Genomic DNA, 21,644 nt, shown 5'->3' with positions numbered 1-21,644 from the left:
AAGAGGGTCTGACCCCTTAAACATGTCACTGCCATTAGTACACTTTGCCCCTAGGAGAGACTAACCCCTTAAACATGTCACTGCCATTAGTACACTTTGCCCCTAGGAGGGACTGACCCCTTAAACATGTCACTGCCATTAGTACACTTTGCCCCTAGGAGAGACTGACCCTTTAAACATGTCACTGCCATTAGTACACTTTGCCCCTAAGAGGGTCTGACCCCTTAAACATGTCACTGCCATTAGTACACTTTGCCCCTAGGAGAGACTGACCCCTTAATCATGTCACTGCCATTAGTACACTTTGCCCCTAGGAGAGACTGACCCCTTAATCATGTCACTGCCATTAGTACACTTTGCCCCTAGGACAGACTGACCCCTTAATCATGTCACTGTCATTAGTACACTTTGCCCCTAGGAGGGACTGACCCCTTAAACATGTCACTGCCATTAGTACACTTTGCCCCTAGGAGAGACTGACCCCTTAATCATGTCACTGCCATTAGTACACTTGCCCCTAGGAGAGACTGACCCCTTAAACATGTCACTGCCATTAGTACACTTTGCCCCTAGGAGAGACTGACGCATTAAACATGTCACTGCCATTAGTACACTTTGCCCCTAGGAGGGACTGACCCCTTAAACATGTCACTGCCATTAGTACACTTTGCCCCTAGGACAGACTGACCCCTTAATCATGTCACTGCCATTAGTACACTTTGCTCCTAGGAGGGATAGACCCCTTAACCATGTTACTGCCATTAGTACACTTTGCCCCTAGGAGGGACTGACGCATTAAACATGTCACTGCCATTAGTACACTTTGCCCCTAGGAGGGACTGACGCATTAAACATGTCACTGCCATTAGTAAACTTTGCCCCTAGGAGGGACTGACCCTTTAAACATGTCACTGCCATTAGTACACTTTGCCCCTAGGAGGGACTGACCCCTTAAACATGTCACTGCCATTAGTACACTTTGCCCCTAGGAGGGACTGACCCCTTAAACATGTCACTGCCATTAGTACACTTTGCCCCGAGGAGAGACTGACGCCTTAAACATGTCACTGCCATTAGTACACTTTGCCCCTAGGAGGGACTGACCCCTTAACCATGTCACTGCCATTAGTACACTTTGCCCCGAGGAGTGACTGACGCCTTACACATGTCACTGCCATTAGTACACTTTGCCCCTAGGAGGGACTGACCCCTTAAACATGTCACTGCCATTAGTACACTTTGCCACGAGGAGAGACTGACGCCTTAAACATGTCACTGCCATTAGTACACTTTGCCCCTAGGAGGGACTGACCCCTTAAACATGACACTGCCATTAGTACACTTTGCCCCTAGGAGGCACTGACCCCTTAAACATGTCACTGCCATTTGTACACTTTGCACCTAGGAGAGACTGACCCCTTAATCATGTCACTGCCATTAGTACACTTTGCTACTAGGAGGGACTGACCCCTTAAACATGTCACTGCCATTAGTACACTTTGCCCCTAGGAGGGACTGACCCCTTAAACATGTCACTGCCATTAGTACACTTTGCCCCGAGGAGAGACTGACGCCTTAAACATGTCACTGCCATTAGTACACTTTGCCCCTAAGAGGGTCTGACCCCTTAAACATGTCACTGCCATTAGTACACTTTGTCCCTTGGAGGGACTGACCCCTTAATCATGTCGCTGCCACTAGTGCATTGTGGGATTGCACCGCTTACCTCTTGTTTCCGTTTCCTTAGCTAGAATATCTGATGTCCCAAGAACAAGATGGAAGAATCGTGCAGTCCCCGTGGGAAGAAAAGCTCTAATCTCACACCTGAGAAATCCAGCCCCGAAAAGAACCGCAGACTCTCTCCCAGAAAGAGAGCCACCCCTTCTCCCGGGGCTAAATCCCAAACCAGTCCCCACCCCGCTAAGAGGCCGAGCACCAGCCCGTGTAACCTGTCTTTTAAGGAACCTATAACGAGCCCCCAGGAGAGAAGGAAATCGTTACGACGATCGAGTATAAAAGGGGTTAGACATCGCAAGACGCTTCCTCCTGTGTACCACAACACCACAGGTGCGATGTCTCCTGTTTATTCCCATGTATGAATGAAAAGCCCCTCCCAAATGCCAAAGTGACCTCATGACAGGGACTGGTTATATGGTTTAATTGTAGGTGGCTAACAGTTTTTTTTTTATTTTGTTTTTTTACAAACTAGGGCCCAGTTCATGAGCCCTTCGTGCGCCAACCCGTCCTCCCCCAAAATGAGAGGTTTTACTTTTTTCTTTTCCCACCTTCTCTCTCCCCCCCTCCTCTCTCTCCCCCCCTCCTCTCTCTCTCTCCCCCCCCCCCCTCCTCTCTCTCTCCCCCCTCCTCTCTCTCCCCCCTCCTCTCTCCCCCCCCCTCCTCTCTCTCCCCCCCCCCCTCCTCTCTCTCCCCCCTCCTCTCTCTCTCCCCCCCTCCTCTCTCTCTCCCCCCTCCTCTCTCTCCCCCCCTCCTCTCTCTCCCCTCCTCCTCTCCCCCCCTCCTTTCTCTCTCCCCCCCTCCTCTCTCTCTCTCCCCTCCCTCCTCTCTCTCTCCCCCCCCCCCTCCTCTCTCCCCCCCTCCTCTCTCTCTCCCCCCCTCCTCTCTCTCCCCCCCCTCCTCTCCCAATAAAAGATGATACAATTACCGGTGCTCCTGTGCTTCAACGAAAGCCTGTAATCAATCCAATGCAAGTAGTAGTTGAAGGAACACGGAGCACCAACGGATTTGGAATAACTAACTCATTTATTGAGCCAAACACAACGTTTCGACCTTATTGATCTTTATCCAATAAGTGGCATGCCACTATGTCACTTGTTAAAGACCATATAAGGTCGAAACGTTGCGTTTGGCTCAATAAAAAAGTTGGTTGTTCCGAATCCGTTTGTGCCCTGTGTTCCTTCAACTATCACCAGGAAGTAATACATTTGAGAGTTGCCTCTCGTTTTCACGTATGTCCTGGGCACAGCGGAGAAAATCTTTCCGATGAGTGTCACTAAATGTCCTTCCGTGTTTGTTCAGAGCTCAGCGAAGCCATCAACTTGGAATTACCAGAAAGCGACCGACTCTTACATCTTCTACAGTCTTGTTTCCAGGTAATATCAGAAAAAAAAAATATATATATTTTTATTTTTTTATTGTTCATACATTTTTTTTTAGTTTGTGTTCTTTGTAAAAATGTTCCTGGTGTTTTTAGAAAGTGTCGGCTGTATTTGTCTTTGACATGGTCAGTAATATTTGACAGTGCGGTGTACCGATACATCTTGAATTGTCAAAGGAACTGAAGATCCACCATGGGTACCACATCCTGAATCCTCGGGGGTAATATGATGTGAAAAGCAGAAAGAATGGCTCTCCAGTGGTCTTCTAAACATCAGGGATCCCTTTTGTTCATTGCAGTTCCCTGATGTTTGTAAGGCCGTTGGAGAGCCGTTCTTTCTGCTGTCCATGTCTTCTTTTTCATGCAGAAGACATTGCTGCTCTGACGAGTTTACCATTTTAGTTTTGGTGGCCTGAATCCTCCCTTTGGTAGGGTCGCAGTGTTAAGCAGGACCTTAAACAGGCAAAGTGTCCACCCCTTGCAAAAAAAAAATGTGGGACTGATCACTTGGCTCATTCAAGCAGCTATGTCCTGGTCAACGGGGAGACCAGGATAATTACACGGGATGGCAAGCACTGGGCAGAACGGAGGCGTTAAATAAACCAAGTTTATTTTGTCTGGCGCCAACAGGAGCAACACAATACACAGCTTCAGGATTACGCTCACCAAACACAGGGGTTACGGTGGGAGAATCCTAGCTCGCTAGGTGCTGGGCACCGCTTCGGTAGGCTTACCCAGGATTTCTTCCATACACCGAGTCTCTGGGTAACACGGTACCACAGATGCAAGTTGCGTCCTAGGAAGTTTAAAAGTCGCGCTCGTCGATACAACCGAGCCTCGTTCTGGATGTGTGCATCTCCGGCAAAAACCTTCGAGTAACACACCGACTGTCTCCTAAACGGTGAGACTGGATCTAATCTAACTGTGATTGGCAGGGGTTAACATGGTTTCCCGGTCTCCATTTGAAACCATGCAGGACCGGGTAACAGCCAAATCAGAGCACGGATGCTACGTCAGGTCAATCAGGGCCGTGGGTGGTGACAGTGCTTTAGGCCAGCCCACAGAGGAGAGTGGGAAATTCAAACTAACCACAAAGAGTCAGTTGGGATTAGGACCCTCAGTTTCCAGCAGCCTTATGCCTCCTGCAGAGAGAGAGATCGCTCAGAGTCTGGTACAACTGTTATGGCTCCGCTTTTGGAATCCATGTTCCCCAGACCTGAGTACACACCCCTCCCCACTCCTCCAGTGTCCCAAGCCCCTCACCCAGCCCACATTTACATAGCAGGCCCAGATTCCTTTGTGTGCTGGTTGGCTAAGTGAATTACCAGGCCAGCACACAAAGGAATAATACGAATATATTCCATTACATATGCATTGGGGGAATTAACGGTCTTACAGAAGGATACAGAGAAACACACTGGTCAGCCATTTTGGCTGCAATAAGATGGTCTTTTAGCCTATAACATAGACATCCATCTTGACTGGAGCAACTGCCGGGCTCAATGTGCTGGCCAGGCTGCCATTACACCCATCTGGGTGCGGTCCCGGTGGCGAGGTGAGTAGCGGCTAAACGGAGCCTGAGATTTGGTTGTTGGCAAAACGCCTGTGACCAAAGATCCTAGACGGAGAAGCTCTTGGTTGTATCCCTCCCTCATAACCTGGCTGGTGGCTCACTACCTCCGCGTGAGTTTACACTAGCATTGTTTATCATTGTGTGCCCAGTGCCCGGGGGGCCGGTGTGGGATACCCCTTGCAGTGCGTGGGATCAATGCGGTATAGTGGCTGGGCTGAGTCTTTGGTAAAACAGACTGGGGCATAGAGCTGCCCCCACTCCGTGACAGGACTCTTGGCTCCTATGTGGGGTGGACTTTTTAACCCCTTATGTAGACAGGATGGGGTATTCCAGGGCATTTGCCTCGGGTACACGCCTGGTGGTAATAGGTGTAGTTCATCCAACATAGGTAGAACGTAGCGACAATCCAGAGGTCTTTGTTCTAATAAAGTGAAAACGATTTTATTGCTGGATGATCAAGATGATCAAGGTTTCCGAAACGTCGGTCATCCATCAATAAAATCTTTTTCGCTTTATTATACCGAAGACCTTTGGAGTGCCGCTACGTTCTAACTATGTTGGATGAACTACACCGATTTATCTTTAGCCTGTTATACATATGATTGTCATTAGTCCTCGGTCCCAAAGGTGTCCGGAAAGATTTTACATTTCCTTTTTGCGTTTTGTTTCTTTAAAGTTCTCTGCGCAGAAACTTGAAGACTCCTTAAAACACACTGATGGTTTCAACTCCCAGTCTTTCAGGGAGAAAGGTGAGTATTTTGACAGCGTAACAATACTCCATACCAGTATAGCGCCTACTCCAGCCACACACTGAAAGGGTATAGTTCCTGCACTTCTTCTGTAAATTGAGCCTACACACAATTCAGTGTGGTGTTTTTTTTGTTTGTTTTTTTTAATATTTTGCTTTTTGCTGAATGGAATTGAAGCAATCTGCTAATTAAATATCTTCTATGTCAGCGGTGCGCAAACTGGGGGCGCAGTTTTTTTTGGGGGGGGGGGGGGGGTGGGAGGTTCACGGGCTGTTGCAGAGGTCCTGCGCTCTCCCCCCAGGCATTTTAAATGAAATGCCGGGGGACCGCGCAAGGCCTCTGTAACCTCTACTTACCGAGATTCAGCAGGTCGCGTGATGTCACATGAGGGAGGGGGGGTTGCAACATCAGTGGAGAGCAGGCATGGGTGGGGCGCAGCAAAAAAAAGTTTGCGCGCCCCTGTTCTATCTGATGCTGATCTAAAGCTCCTTTCCCCATTATCTCTTAGCATACACTGTAGCCAGGGATTCTGGGAAATGACATGCAAATGAGCACTAGCATCACCTTCTGCTTCATGTCCATCTTAACATGTCATTTCTTTACACGATGTGGTTTCCTGGCCAGCGGTTATGTGGGATTGTACCTTTAACAGCCATACGCCATTTTAGAGCTTGGTTCGTGGTTTCGCTATACAATATGCTGTGATGCTGTCTCCCCCCCCCATGTGAGTGAAGGTCTAAGCTCCTTTTATTTTAAGACCGCTATGTGTGTGCTCACTATAAAAATATATCTTTTCTTTTTACCCTTGTAACGTCTTTAGCTCCTGCCCCTTTCGCAATCCCACCCCCTTTTTTTTTTAACATTCTGTAAGTACCTTCTGGAGAAATCGTGTGCTGACAATTTGCCTCCTAGGAAAATGATATTGCCCCGCTGCCACGGGCACACATTAAGGCCGAGCGCACGGTTCCAAGGTTTGCGGCGTGCGTGCGTTTGCTTCCGCGCGCACTTCAAGGACTTTTACCTGATTTGCCTATGGTAGTTTCCTCAAGTGCGCGCCGCGCTGCTATATTTTGCCGCCACGATTGAAATTTCGGCCTGCAGTCGCGTGTTGTCGGTGTCACGTGAGCTGGTTCAGCCTATTAGGGCGGACCAGCTCTGTGACGCCCACCGCCACGCCCCCGATCGCCGCGACTGATCTCCTGCAGCTAGCACGTACGTCGCGAAGCAGGCACCGTGAGCTCGTCCTAATACAGTGGAGGTGGCCGTGCTAAGGGCTGATGCCAGTGAAATTATAAACTTGCAGCATATAACATTGCTAAACAGTGCTAATCCATAGCGCATCTTACCGCACCTTAAAGGTGCAATCACCAGTAGCCGTTACGTATCTTTCTATATCGTGCTCACATCCCTTTTCTGTGGGGACCTCTCAATGGGGGAGTGTGTTGACCACATGCGTTCCTTCTACCCTTATCTCACCCTATTCCTTATCGGAGAGTTAATTAAGGTTAGGACGGAGGGGGTTTTGCTTATGCAAAGTCCTGTTCATCTAATAGTTATAGCACAAAAATGCGATATCAATATGACCGGCATATCACTCCTTTTGTAAATGTTTCTGTTCTCTCCACCTGTCTCAAGTCTCTGATTTGCCTCCTCATGGGTGTCACTCTGCCGCCTTCAAATGAATGTCGTAGAGTGAGCTCATATTTCCTTCTAAACCCTGTCTAATGTCCCCCTTTTCCATCATCGTAAACAGTCCTACCATCTACTGATAACTCTAATGCATGCCCTCATCCTCTCCCGTCAGGATTATTGTTCTATTCTCCCTGCCTTGCAACTTTCTCCTTTGCAATCTCTCCACAATTCTGCTGTTGTAATCCTTTCACGTTCTCCCAGAACAGCTCATCAACTTATAGCCCTCTACTGGCTTCCCAACACGTTTCAGATCTCTTCCTTAGCTGGAAGGCTTTCCACTCATCTGCCTTCCAACGTGTTAGCTTTGATCTCTCGCTATGCCCTAGCTCGTCTCCGGCGCTCTGCCCCTTTCACATCTGTTGCTTTTCTCTCTCGCCTTAAAGCCTTTTTCCCCTCACTGCCCCCTTACCTGTGGGACTCCCTCACACTCGGTATACGCCCAGCACCTTCTCTCCCCACTCAACCTTAAAACTCGCCTCTTAAATGAAGCATTTCAATAGCCTTGACCAGTGGTCCCCAACCCCAGTCCTCAAAGACAACTAGCAGTCCAGATTTTAAGTATACCCCCTGCTCGAGCACAGGTGGTTCAGTCAAAATGATGTGGGCCACCTGTGCTAATGAGAGGATAGCCTTATAATCGGGACTGTTGGCGGTCTTTGAGGACTGGAGTTGGGAATCACTGCGTTAGGCCCGTTGCTACTGTCCCACACCCACAGTCGTTCCTACCAACCATGGTGGTCAAGAAGTGCCATCTGCTGCCCTTATTCCCTCACCTGCTGTTTCTGTAAGGCCGAGCCTATAGTGGAGGCGTAGCTGCGTGCGGGTGCACGCACAAGCCCTCTCTCTCTGTTTGGCATACTGTATGTGTTATCAAGCTGCAGGCGGAGAGGCGCGTTGACGCGGCAGCGTTTTGAGGGCCAAATTGTTTTGTCTTTTCAGACGGCTGCCGCGTGACGTTGGCGTCGTGTGAGCTGGTACAGCCAATGAGGGGCCGAACCGGCTTCATTGCCCTCCGCCGCGCCCCCTCAGCACTATGAGCAGGGATCGCTTGTGTTGCAGCCGCGCGGCCCGGCAGGAGCTCGCACTCTCGCTAGCAAGCGGGCTGTATGAGCTCAGCCTACGGCCGCGCTTATAGTCCCGGCGACGTTGCGTCAAAACAAATGTATTGACTCCGTCACGTGCGCTTATAGTGGGAGCGGCGGCGCGGTCGCGATCGCTGGGAGTCACTTCAATTTGATTTTTTTCAGCGTCCGCAGCGTGACGTCGCCGGGACTATAAGCGCGGCCTAAGTCTCCCAAGATACCACTTCGATTGTAAAATGACATGGGGGCATGTTGATTTTAGCTGCGCTGGGAATGGTAATTCCCCAGGAACCACGGTTGAATGCAGAGAGGAGGGGTTTTGCTGCTTTAAAACAGCCCAATGATTCGGTAGATATGAAATGAGACATGGCAGCATTGTTTGTTTTAGATGATATATTAAGTCGCCGTAACGCTTACAAGTTCATTGTGAATCCTCGCTATGTTTTCTCTACCTCCCAGTGCCATTGGTTACCAAGGAGTTACAGCGTTTCACGGAGAGATTGTCTCGTGATGGGACGTTACAAAAATGCACCAAGGAGCCAACCAGGTGACGTGTTCATCATATTGTCTGTTAATATGGCATTTGGGGAATTACAAAATTGCCTTTATGCTGTGTGTGTGTGTGTGTACGCACACGCGCGTGTGTATATCTCTCTCTATCTCTCCGCTCTATCGCTTCTCTCTCTCTCTATTTCTCTCTCTTTCTCTCTCTCTTTCTCTCTCTCTCTTTCTCTCTCTCTCTCTCCATCTCTCTCTCCATCTCTCTCTCTCCATCTCTCTCGCTCTTTCTCGCTCTTTCCATCTCTCCATCTCTCTCTTTCTCTCTCTCTTTCTCTCTCTCTTTCCCTCTTTCTCTCCCTCTTTCTCTCTCTCTTTCTCTCTTTCTTTCTCTCTCTCTTTCTTTCTCTCTTTCTCTCTCTCTCTTTCTCTCTCTCTTTCTCTCCATCTCTCTCGCTCTTTCTCTCTCGCTCTCTTTCTCTCTCGCTCTCTTTCTCTCTCGCTCTTTTTCTCTCTCGCTCTTTTTCTCTCTCTCTTTCTCGCTCTTTCTCTCTCTCCATCTTTCTCTCCATCTCTCTCTCTCCATCTCTCTCGCTCTTTCCATCTCTCGCTCTTTCTCTCTCCATCTCTCTCTTTCTCTCTTTCTCTCTCTCTTTCTCTCTCTCTTTCTCCATCTCTTTCTCTCCATCTCTCTCGCTCTTTCTCTCCATCTCTCTCGCTCTTTCTCTCCATCTCTCTCGCTCTTTCTCTCCATCTCTCTCGCTCTTTCTCACCATCTCTCTCGCTCTTTTTCTCTCGCTCTTTTTCTCTCGCTCTTTTTCTCTCGCTCTTTCTCTCCATCTCTCTTTCTCTCCATCTCTTTCTCTCCATCTCTCTCTTTCTCTCCATCTCTCTTTCTCTCCATCTCTCTCGCTCTTTCTCTCCATCTCTCTCGCTCTTTCTCTCTCGCTCTTTCTCTCTCGCTCTTTCTCTCTCGCTCTTTCTCTCACGCTCTTTCTTTCTCGCTCTTTCTTTCTCGCTCTTTCTTTCTCGCTCTTTCTCTCTCGCTCTTTCTCTCTCGCTCTTTCTCTCTCGCTCTTTCTCTCTCGCTCTTTCTCTCTCGCTCTTTCTCTCTCGCTCTTTCTCTCTAGCTCCATCTCTCGCTCCATCTCTCTCTCTCTCTTTCTCTCCATCTCTCTCGCTCTTTCTCGCTCTTTCTCTCCATCTCTCGCTCTTTCTCTCTCCATCTCTCTCTTTCTCTCTTTTTCTCTCTCTTTCTCTCTCTCTTTCTCTCTCTCTTTCTCTCTCTCTTTCTCTCTCTCTTTCTCTCCATCTCTCTTTCTCTCCATCTCTTTCTCTCCATCTCTCTTTCTCTCCATCTCTCTTTCTCTCCATCTCTTTCTCTCCATCTCTCTCTTTCTCTCCATCTCTCTCGCTCTTTCTCTCCATCTCTCTCGCTCTTTCTCTCTCGCTCTTTCTCTCTCTTTCTTTTTATATTTATTCATATATATATATGTGTATTATAAAGCTTCTCCGGAGCTGAAACACGTTAATTTCAGCTCTGGCACCCCCTGCTTTTCGAGATACGTTCCTCGGACCAGTAGCAGTTCAGGTTGGGGCTAGTTGGGGTTTTCGAAAAATGGTGGTTTAAATATCCCGCATCGCACGGGCCTATGGAAAGCCGTGGCGTGATTCAACCATTGTGGGACATTTAAACTGCGAAAAGAAACCTGCACCCCCCTACAAGGAAAGTATCTCTGGAAGCATGAAGTCCCTGGAGCTGAAATGTAACGCGCTTCAGCTCAGGAGACCCCCTTTGTTTAAAAAAAAAAAAAAAAAAAAAAAAAACCTTAAATATCACCAGATTTGCTGCTTTAAAGCTGTCGTTTAAAAAAATATAGTTTTTTTCCCCCTTTAATATGTGCATCAATACAATCCGTAACAATGATGAGTAATTCTCCAAGTTGTTGATTGATACGTTGTCCCGTGATCGATCGGCGAAGGTTCGGCTCGGGGGTCAGTGCAGCAGAAGAGGACCCAAGAGGCAAAGTTCTGTGGGGAAGATCATGTGACCAGGCAGTCACTAGATACAATCGGTGCACTGCTAGAGAGAGGGCAGGGCTCAAAAAGGGGCATGGCAGATCCTGTCTCAGAAGAGGACGGGGATTTGACTTTGTAAATGGTTGCTACAATAGAATACATTAAAAAAAATACTACAAGTATTTTCTCTGTACAGAACGGATTTATTAAAATGTAGGATATTGTAGGATATTGTTTGGTCTGCAGCTTTAATGACTATCTTCAAGTGTGTTTGAGAGCCAAGGAGAAACCATTCATTCTGTTTTCTTTAGGTTTTGATCTGATGTTCATCTTCTCTCCACGTGTACATTTATTTTTACGTTCGTTTTTAATATCCCTTTCAGCTTCCCATCAAATCCAGCAATGGAGGCTTCAAAGGCACAGATGAGAGAATACATTGCAAAGTAGGTTTGTAACACTAGAATCGCTTATTGAAGCCCTCACGGGAATACACTTGTTCAGATTGTAGGGAGGATGTCCTAACGTAACAGGGCCACCCTTTGACCAAAGTGTCAGTAGAAGTAAAAAGGGAGAGAAAAGCGGAGCACAGCAACAGGCGCCAGAGAGGAGACTGGACAATGAGCCGTGAAAAAGATGTATGTAAGAGAACAACATCCCCGCAGTCAACCTGAGGCGTTTCGTACCCGTCAGTACTTTGTCAAAGGGTGCATACCCTGCCCTTTGCCTAGCAGCGTGCATATCCGGCGTTATTTCAGGCACCCTATTTATACTTGTCAATAATTATATGAACAGTCGGCACCAATCTCTGATATACATCGAGAGCATCGGCACAGGGGTTTCCCCATTTTTCTTGTTCTCTTGATGGCAGTGGCATGTTTAAGGGATCAGTCCCTCCTAGGGGCAAAGTGTACTAATGGCCGTGCCATGTTTAAGGGGTCACATTTTTGTAATCATTTTTTGTCAAGTTTGTAATCATCAATGAAAATTAGAATAGCGCAACTCTTAATATAATTGCAGGTTTTAAATAAGACTTGTATACCGCAATTAATTAAATCGTGTTTGTGGCCAACAAAGTAATAATTTACAATCTCGCTTTTCCTTGCAGCCAAGGTAGTCTCTCACCCCAAGAGATAAGCAAAAGGGATAAGTGAAAGAAACCCTAAAGCGCAAAGGAAAAGAGAAACAAAGACAAAGAAAAACCCCAGTGGGATCCGTGATAGGAAGAAGTGTCCCCCGCTCAAAAATATAAGACTCTCAAAAAAATATATTCTTGGTTGGGCAAGTGGCAGCCGGTCTTGTTAAGTGGATTCATAGAACTTTTGATATCTACCAGGAAAGCGATACTCCACTCAGAAAGGAGAGAGCAAAAAAGCGCTAATTCATCTAGTTTAATCGAAAAGATCTAAAATCTGGAAATGCACATTGAATTCACATGTTCACAATAAAATAATAATAATAGCATGTTCTTGTACAGCGCTGCTAGTTGTACGTAGCGCTTACCAGAGACATTTTGCAGGCACAGGTCCCTGCCCCGTGGTGTTGTTGGTGCCTGAGGCACAGGGAGATAAAGTGGCTTGCCCAAGGTCACAAGGAGGCGACGCCAGGAATTGAGAACCAGGCTCCTCTGCTTCAAACTCAGTGCCAGTCAGTGTCTTTACTCACTGAGCCGCTCCCTCTTCCAAATAATAAAATACTCAAATTAGGGGTATATCTCCTGACTCGGCGCAATGAGGTCGCAGAGAAAACGGGGTTTAGCCTCACCACCGTGGCGTCCAAGTACGCGTCTCCTTGGCGTCTGACATAACCGCTTCCATGCCACGTGGTGGACTTCCCGCCTTGCGATGTTTTGTCGTCCATTTTAAGGCCGGCGGGACCTTCCCTCGTGCAAAATAGTCACCCTACGCATTTCACATAGGCTGCGTCAGGGGTAGGGGTGACTGTTGCGCAAGTGAAATGCGTAGGGTGACTATTATGCACGAGTTGAGGGCCTGATGAGGATGCTGACTGCCAAAACATCGCGAGACCGGAAGTCTACCACATGACGCAGAAGCGGTTACGCCAGACGCTGAGGAGACGCGTACCTGGACGCCACAGTGGTGAGGCTGAACCCCGTTTTCACTGCAACCTCGATGCGCCGAATCAGGATGAACCCCTAATGCGAGTGTTTGTATTGTGAACGTGTGAATTCAATGTGCATTTTCGTGATATTTTAGACTTTTTTTTAAATTAAACTGGATGACACTGTTAGGCTGCGCTTATAGTGTCGGCGACACGACGTCGCGGCAAAACAAATGTATTGCCGCCGTCGCGTGCGCTTATAGTAAGCGCGACGCGAATTCTCGAAGCCGGTCAAATTTGATTTTTCAAAGGCTGTCGCAACATGTGACAGCCTCTGAACCAATCAAAGACCTGGTCGGCCGAAAGCGCAATACAACTCGCTAGCGGCAACGGGTGATGTCATCCATTGCGCACACTATAAGCGCGTCCTTAGCCTTTTTTTTGCGCGCTCTCCTTTTTACAACTGTCTGAATGGAGTAGCGTATCGGTTTCCTGGTGGAGGACGAAGGTTCTAGGAATCCATTTAATAGGACCGGCTGCCCCTCGCCCAACCAAAAAGCTTTTTTGTGAGTCTTACATTTTTGAGCGGGGGACACTTCTAATCACAGATCACCCTGTTTTTTTTCCTTCGTTTCTCTCTTTCCTTAGCGCTTTAGATTTTTTGCGCGTTTGAAGTTTGTGAAACCGGTGAGCTGAGGCTTTGGAGGAGTTTGACTTACCGTGGCTGCTCCCTTTTTTGTGTTTTGATATCCTTGTGTGTACATCGTAGTGCTAGGCAAACCCCCCATCTATTCCCTCCCGTCATCAGCTTTCGGATTAAGGTAAAGATTTAAAAAAAACTTGATTGGCCACCTCTCCTAAGAATGAAACAAAAACAGGCAAATATTTGCTTTTAGCCTGGATACATTACTTTAAGGAAGCCAATTAGATAGTTAAATTCCTTATGAAAGGTTGTTGTTGTTTTGTCTAGCCACATGGGTTTGCACCTTTAAGTGGGTAGAGATATAAATGTATTGTGATGTAACACAAGTATGTTTGACGTTAGAAGTCTGTGGAAGAAACTTGGCTAGACATTAAGTCATAATGTTTAATCTAACAAATTAATCTTAGGAAATTATTGAAGGTGACAGAAGCAGGAGGGAGCTATGGGACACGGAGTCTGTCCCTCCCCCCGCAGGGTGACACAGACAGGAGGGAGCTATGGGACATGGAGTCTGTCCCTCCCCCCGCAGGGTGACACAGTGACACAGACAGGAGAGAGCTATGGGACATGGAGTCTGTCCCTCCCCCCGCAGGGTGACACAGTGACACAGACAGGAGAGAGCTATGGGACATGGAGTCTGTCCCTCCCACCGCAGGGTGACACAGACAGGAGGGAGCTATGGGACATGGAGTCTGTCCCTCCCACCGCAGGGTGACACAGTGACACAGACAGGAGGGAGCTATGGGACACGGAGTCTGTCCCTCCCACTGCAGAGTGACACAGTTACACAGACAGGAGGGAGCTATGGGACATGGAGTCTGTCCCTCCCACCGCAGGGTGACAGACAGGAGGGATGTGTTTCCCATGGAGTCTGTCCCTCCCACTAACCAAATGGATGAAAGGCAAACAGTTCAGCAATTTACGAGTATTAAAGGATATATTCTTCAAAGAGCAGGGATTTTCACAGAGGAAATGAGCGGAGCACAGCAAAGAACTTGGGGACTAAACACCGGTAGATGAAAGGTTAAAACATGCTTTATTCCATGGTAGACATCATGGTGTGGTGGCAGGTAGGATCTCTTGAAAGATGCTATGACACAGAAACCCCTTTTCCGTTCTCTCTTAGATTTTCTAACGAGTGTCAAAGCTGGGACCAGCTCCTCCTGGATTACAAGGGCAAAGCAGAAGAGATGTCCAGGTTGGCTGCAGTATACTTTTTGAGATATACAGTGTCTATGGCAGGGGGCGGGCAAAGTGTTCGGCTGAGCCAGTGATTGAGTCACCTGTGCTGAAGCAGGGATATCCTGAAAATCTGACCTGTTGCTGGCCCTTGAGGACTGGAGACCCCTGGTCTGTGGGATAAACATAAGCATATCCTATATGAAAGAAATGGAAGGATCAAATGCGATCTGAGGTTTTATAGCCCGTATCAAATAAGTATTTTGTTTTTGCGTTGGGGTGAGTAAATCTTTTTACAGAAGCTAATGCTTCGGAGTTGTTGAAATTGTGGGGGGGGGGGGGGGGTTTGGGAGGGGGTTAATGGATGTCCCACTATAAATTTAACAATGAAAATAATTGAATCCGTTTTGATTTGTTTTTTTCCTCTTAAGGCAAATCGAGCAGACAGAATTGACAGAAGCGCCAGCTGCCAGCGTATCACATCTGCAAACCTCTCAGGACGCCGTTCTTCACAGCAAGCCGGATTATAACCGGATATTGAATGAGCAGGGTGCAGTGTTTGACTGCATGGAGATTGTGGTATGCGATATAGGGAATTTGACCAGCCATGTTTTTATATAATGCTGAAGGGGCAGCTTTAGTTACAATGAGCTCTTCAGTGCAAATGAGCACTTTGTCTGTGTATATACATCTCCTTTGTTATCTTCTACTCCGGTGCGTGAAAGACAAAGTTCATGGGCGATAGATCTGTTTTGTTTTGTGTCACCCCCGCAGTACGAGGGGCAAATTCTGTGTACCATAGGTCCCTTCTGTCTGCTTCACTGTCATCCTGCAGTGGGAGGGACAGACTGAATACGCTTTCTGTTCATTCTGCGTGTCTGTCGCTCTCTAGTGCCAGCAAATCATACAGTATGTCTGATCTGTGTCACCTGCATTGGGGCAGATGTAATTCTATGTCTTTATTTATATAGCGCCATTAATGTACATAGCCCTTCACAGTAGTAATATGCGACAATCATATAAATAACAAATAATATAAATAGCGGGTCATGGGAATAAGTGATTCAGACATAAACGTAACATTTAGGAAGAGGAGTCCCTGCTCCGAGGAGCTTACAATCTAATTAATGAGCCATTGTTTCCTTTTGGTATGTCTACCTGTGTCATCCTATGGGTCCTCTCTATATACGTGTCGCCCTATAGCGGGGGAGAAAGTGGGCTGGTCAGCAACTTGCCTTTATAGTAAAATTGACTCTGAGGTGTGTGGTTTTTTTTAGATGACAATTGTCGTGTGTTTTTAAACATCTATTCTCTTTAGTTGGATGAACTGCAGGAATCGATCCAATTGCTGAATTCATTCTTAGAAAACACCACCCAGTCCTTGCAGAAAATGTCAACACGACTGCGTAAGTGTGTGTGTGTATATATATATATATATATATATATATATATATATATATATATATATATATCTGTGTGTGTATCTCTCTCACTCTCTATACCCCGCTCTCTCTCTCGCTCTATACCCCGCTCTCTCTCTCACTCTATACCCTGCTCTCTCTCGCTCTATACCCCTCTCTCTCTCTCTATACCCCGCTCTCTCTCTCGCTCTATACCCCGCTCTCTCGCTCTATACCCCGCTCTCTCTCTCTCGCTCTGTACCCCGCTCTCTCTCTCGCTCTGTACCCCGCTCTCTCTCTCGCTCTATACCCCACTCTCTCTCTTGCTCTATACCCCGCTCTCTCTCTCGCTCTGTACCCCGCTCTCTCTCTCGCTCTATACCCCGCTCTCTCTCTCGCTCTGTACCCCGCTCTCTCTCTCGCTCTGTACCCCGCTCTCTCTCTCGCTCTGTACCCCGCTCTCTCTCGCTCTGTACCCCGCTCTCTCTCGCTCTGTACCCCGCTCTCTCTCTCGCTCTGTACCCCGCTCTCTCTCTCGCTCTGTACCCCGCTCTCTCTCTCGCTCTGTACCCCGCTCTCTCTCTCGCTCTGTACCCCGCTCTCTCTCTCGCTCTGTACCCCGCTCTCTCTCTCGCTCTGTACCCCGCTCTCTCTCTCGCTCTGTACCCCGCTCTCTCTCTCGCTCTATACCCCGCTCTCTCTCTCGCTCTGTACCCCGCTCTCTCTCTCGCTCTGTACCCCGCTCTCTCTCTCGCTCTATACCCCGCTCTCTCTCTCTCTATACCCCGCTCTCTCTCTCGCTCTGTACCCCGCTCTCTCTCTCGCTCTGTACCCCGCTCTCTCTCTCGCTCTGTACCCCGCTCTCTCTCTCGCTCTGTACCCCGCTCTCTCTCTCGCTCTATACCCCGCTCTCTCGCTCTATACCCCGCTCTCTCTCTCGCTCTGTACCCCGCTCTCTCTCTCGCTCTGTACCCCGCTCTCTCTCTCGCTCTGTACCCCGCTCTCTCTCTCTCTATACCCCGCTCTCTCTCTCGCTCTATACCCCGCTCTCTCTCTCGCTCTATACCCCGCTCTCTCTCTCGCTCTGTACCCCGCTCTCTCTCTCGCTCTGTACCCCGCTCTCTCTCTCGCTCTGTACCCCGCTCTCTCTCTCGCTCTGTACCCCGCTCTCTCTCTCGCTCTATACCCCGCTCTCTATCTCTCTCTCTCGCTCTATACCCCGCTCTCTCTCTCGCTCTATACCCCGCTCTCTCTCTAGCTCTATACCCCGCTCTCTCTCGCTCTATACCCCGCTCTCTCTCGCTCTATACCCCGCACTCTCTCTCGCTTTATACTCCGCTCTCTCTCTCGCTCTATACCCCGCTCTCTCTCTCGCTCTATACCCCGCTCTCTCTCTATACCCCGCTCTCTCTCTCTCTATACCCCGCTCTCTCTCTCTATACCCCGCTCTCTCTCTCGCTCTATACCCCGCTCTCTCTCGCTCTATACCCCGCTCTCTCTCGCTCTATACTCCGCTCTCTCTCTCGCTCTATACCCCGCTCTCTCTCTCGCTCTATACCCCGCTCTCTCTCTATACCCCGCTCTCTCTCTCTCTATACCCCGCTCTCTCTCTCTATACCCCGCTCTCTCTCTCGCTCTATACACCGCTCTCTCTCTCTCTCTCTATACCCCGCTCTCTCTCTCTCGCTCTATACCCCGCTCTCTCTCGCTCTATACCCCGCTCTCTCTCGCTCTATACCCCGCACTCTCTCTCGCTCTATACTCCGCTCTCTCTCTCGCTCTATACCCCGCTCTCTCTCTCGCTCTATACCCCGCTCTCTCTCTATACCCCGCTCTCTCTCTCTATACCCCGCTCTCTCTCTCTATACCCCGCTCTCTCTCTCGCTCTATACACCGCTCTCTCTCTCTCTCTCTATACCCCGCTCTCTCTCTCTCGCTCTATACCCCGCTCTCTCTCGCTCTATACCCCGCTCTCTCTCTCTATACCCCGCTCTCTCTCTCTCGCTCTATACCCCGCTCTCTCTATCACTCTATACCCCGCTCTCTCTCTCGCTCTATACCCCTCTCTCTCTCTCTCGCTCTATACCCCGCTCTCTCTATACCCCGCTCTCTCTCTCTCGCTCTATACCCCGCTCTCTCTCTCTCGCTCTATACCCCGCTCTCTCTATACCCCGCTCTCTCTCTCTCTCACTCTATACCCCGCTCTCTCTCTCGCTCTATACCCCTCTCTCTCTCGCTCTATACCCCGCTCTCTCTCTCTCTATACCCCGCTCTCTCTCGCTCTATACCCCGCTCTATCTCTCTCTCTCGCTCTATACCCAGCTTTCTCTCTCTCTCGCTCTATACCCCGCTTTCTCTCTCTCGCTCTATACCCCGCTCTCTCTCTCTCTATATACCCCGATACCTCGCGCTCTCTCTCGCTCGATAGATAGCTGTGTGTGTGTTTATGTTCTGATAACCATGCATTTGATACATATCGGGATAATTCATGTCGGGCTTATTGTAGCGCACTCCTACTATCTAAACATACGCAACCCGTTTAATGCATTTATTTCCATTGCAGAAGTCCGATCTTTCAAGCAACTGGAAGACTCGCCTGTCCGAAAATTTCTGAGGATTCCCCAAAAATAATCTCTTCAGATATGTGGTTTGAAGAACCCATTTCACTTTCTTATAAACATTAGTCTTCTGCTGTATGAATCCTGTATTTGAACGTCCGTTTATGTTTTTATCTAGTATTAAATAGTGTAATAAAAAGGCCATGTTTCATATGGATTTCAGGTGTGTTTTTAAGAAGATCTGGGTTTTGCAGAAAACTCAAAATAACCTACGTGGCTCCGTGGCAATACCAACAAATAGTGTTGAAGCCGCACCCAGCTTGGTGCCAAGACGCCGGATCCAGCATCCTGTCTATAAGCTCCACTGTTGTCTTCACCTCATTTCTCCCACAGCAAGAAGATTGGTTCTCCAATCGTTTGTACTGGTTTATATGGGATGTAGAGAGAAGCGGGAAATGTGTTTTATTACTGGGATCAAGGCACCGGACAGGACAACGCCGTTCAATAAACAATGTTTATTCTAGCCTGAGCCAGCTAGCACAGCACAAAATCACATGCTGTGTTTACACTCGCTAACACAGGGGAAATCCTAGCTATCTAGGTGCTGACCACCACTTCAAGGGCTTGCGTCCACTCTCCAGTTGGATGGGGGCCGTCCGGACGTCTCCGGTGAAATTTTCGGCAGAGCACTTTCAAATCTGCTGCTCAATAGTCCTGCTGTCCGCTGCTGTGGCAAAGCTGCAGTCCCGTAGCACGAAGCAGAGTTCACATTTCCCGCTTCCTAGGGCTCTTCGGTCCGTCCTTCGGGTGTGTCCGGCACAGCCGGGGAGCACACCGCGTAGATCGCCTGCACGGCAGGATTCAAGTGAGCTGCGGAGCGCTGGGTCGGGTCCCCTGTTTCTATATTCCCCTTTACCGTAGGAAAGCACGGGAGAGGGGCTGGATAAGCATCTGTTAGTCACCTAACACAACATGGTTAGCGTAGATTCAGGGCACTCAGGCAGTGCTTAAGCAAGAACAGCAAAGGAAGTAGGGTACCCAGGTATGGAAAAATATAAAAACGGCTTTTTATTGAGGCATTAGTGAGTGGCAAAAGAACGACAAAATATTCCTCTATTATGACTATTTTGTCATTCTTTTGCCACTCCCTAATGCCTCAATAAAAAGCCGTTGTTTATTTTTCCATACCTGGGTAGGAAAAAATGGTGGGACGGGCACTGCAAGTCAAAACAGGCTGGAGGAAAGGTGCTATAGAAAAGGTACTTTATTGCGGCATAATAGCCAATATAAAAAACATAAGGAGGGTCCTCTGACGCGTTTCGTCCCTCACGGGGACTTTATCAAAGAGTACCGTTTCCTTTACTGTTCCTGCTTAAGGCTGAGTCCATAGAAGGACAGTCGGCGCTGAACCGAGCGGCCGCTCCGCGATGAGCCCTGTCATCCTCAATGAGGATCTCTTGAGAGGTGGCGTCCGCAGGCGAGCTGAGGCGCAGGGATTTTCAGCCGACAGCAGAAGCTGTTTCTGAGCGCGCTGGAAACCTCCAATCGGAGCGAAGCAGCGTCACGGCGCCGTGACGTTGGCGCTTCGCGGGCTATTGGCCCAGTGACGTCAGTGCCGCGCCTCCCCATCGCGCACGCTGGCTCGTCTGCTAGTTCATGCAATTGCTCATGATTGCGCAGACGAGCCTCGGCGTCAGCGCGGCTCCTCCCTCTATGGACGCAGCCTAAGGACTGCCCGTTCACTACCCGAGTGCCCCGAATCTACTCGAACCTCGTCGCTGCTGCTCTTTGCATTCCGGAGGCGGCACTCGGGGGTGGGGGGGGAGGGGAAGAGGTTTTTGCACATTGCGTACAGCGGATGTGCGGTCTCTGCCTATACCAGCGGGACCAGGAGGACTCATTGGGAGATGAGAAGGTTTTTCCTTACCTCCACGCTCCTGCACATAGCCCACTGAGGGTACTCAGCCTGGTACTGCGAGAGCCACCTCGGTGTCAGTTCGGAGCCCGGTCGCTATACGGGTTGTTGCTCCGGGACTGGTCATTGCTCCCCGTCACACTCTGTAAATGATAATCCCCCCCCCCCTCTTCAAAAGGGCTTACTCATTTATAAACCCAAGCAGTCACCGGAGCGCACGGCAGCTGGACTACCGATCTAGTCACCTAACACAGTCCTCGCCCTACTATTTCACTGTCTCATTATTATTATTATTATTATTAGACATTACACTTTTCATTTAGTACAAACATTTGATTTTTAAGGCAATAGACCTGGGTTAATTTTCATGTCGTGTGTTTTTGCTCCGAAACCTGCAATCTAAAGATATCACAAATTATTTCAAAGATAAGAGAATAGCTATAATATAACAGAAACAATGCGTTACTAAAACCTGCAATTTATTGGGGAAAAGGAAAGAGATGATAGGGGGAGGGGGGGCGGGAGAGGGGGAATGCTGTGACCCAGATCCCCCTCCTCCATTGTCTCGCTACCCCCACCTCCTTTCTCTCGCTATTCCCCCCCCCCCACACCTCCTTTCTCTCGCTATTCCCCCTCCTCCTTTATCTCGCTATTCCCCCCTCCCCCTTTCTCTCGCTATTCCCCCCTCCCCCTTTCTCTCGCTATTCCCCCCTCCCCCTTTCTCTCGCTATTCCCCCTCCTCCTTTCTCTCGCTATTCCCCCCTCCCCCTTTCTCTCGCTATTCCCCCCTCCCCCTTTCTCTCGCTATTCCCCCTCCTCCTTTCTCTCGCTATTCCCCCCTCCCCCTTTCTCTCGCTATTCCCCCCTCCCCCTTTCTCTTGCTATACCCCTCTCTCGCTCTATACCTCTCTCTCGCTCTAAACCCCGCTCTCACTCTATACCCCGCTCTCGCTCTATACCCCGCTCTCTCTCGCTCTATACCCCGCTCTCTCTCTCGCTCTATACCCCGCTCTCTCGCTCTATACCCCGCTCTCTCTCTCGCTCTATACCCCGCTTTCTCTCTCGCTCTATACCCCGCTTTCTCTCTCGCTCTATACCCCGCT

General features: G+C 48.9%; 1 protein-coding gene across 2 annotated transcripts in view; it reads left to right on the top strand.

Moving 5' to 3' along the window:
- The window catches only part of DSN1 (DSN1 component of MIS12 kinetochore complex), a 61,241-nt gene extending 42,398 nt beyond the window's left edge, over nucleotides 1–18,843 (top strand). The window contains exons 2-10 of one of the 2 annotated variants that reach the window (XM_075577410.1): nucleotides 1,752–2,067; nucleotides 3,037–3,110; nucleotides 5,365–5,437; nucleotides 8,671–8,758; nucleotides 11,112–11,171; nucleotides 14,616–14,687; nucleotides 15,100–15,247; nucleotides 15,987–16,074; nucleotides 18,632–18,843. In XM_075577410.1, the coding sequence (XP_075433525.1) occupies nucleotides 1,776–2,067; nucleotides 3,037–3,110; nucleotides 5,365–5,437; nucleotides 8,671–8,758; nucleotides 11,112–11,171; nucleotides 14,616–14,687; nucleotides 15,100–15,247; nucleotides 15,987–16,074; nucleotides 18,632–18,699 (963 nt within the window). In that variant the 5' untranslated portion in view covers nucleotides 1,752–1,775 and the 3' untranslated portion in view covers nucleotides 18,700–18,843. Of the gene's footprint in view, nucleotides 1–1,747; nucleotides 2,068–3,036; nucleotides 3,111–5,364; nucleotides 5,438–8,670; nucleotides 8,759–11,111; nucleotides 11,172–14,615; nucleotides 14,688–15,099; nucleotides 15,248–15,986; nucleotides 16,075–18,631 lie in introns of both variants that reach the window. The other variant, XM_075577409.1, reaches the window with a different exon arrangement.
- The last annotated feature ends 2,801 nt before the right edge of the window (nucleotides 18,844–21,644 follow it).

The sequence above is a fragment of the Ascaphus truei genome, chromosome 20, assembly GCF_040206685.1.
Source record: "Ascaphus truei isolate aAscTru1 chromosome 20, aAscTru1.hap1, whole genome shotgun sequence".
Taxonomy (NCBI): domain Eukaryota; kingdom Metazoa; phylum Chordata; class Amphibia; order Anura; family Ascaphidae; genus Ascaphus; species Ascaphus truei.
The sequence above is the reverse complement of the archived record's forward strand: the minus strand, read 5'-3'. Positions and strand labels throughout refer to the sequence as shown.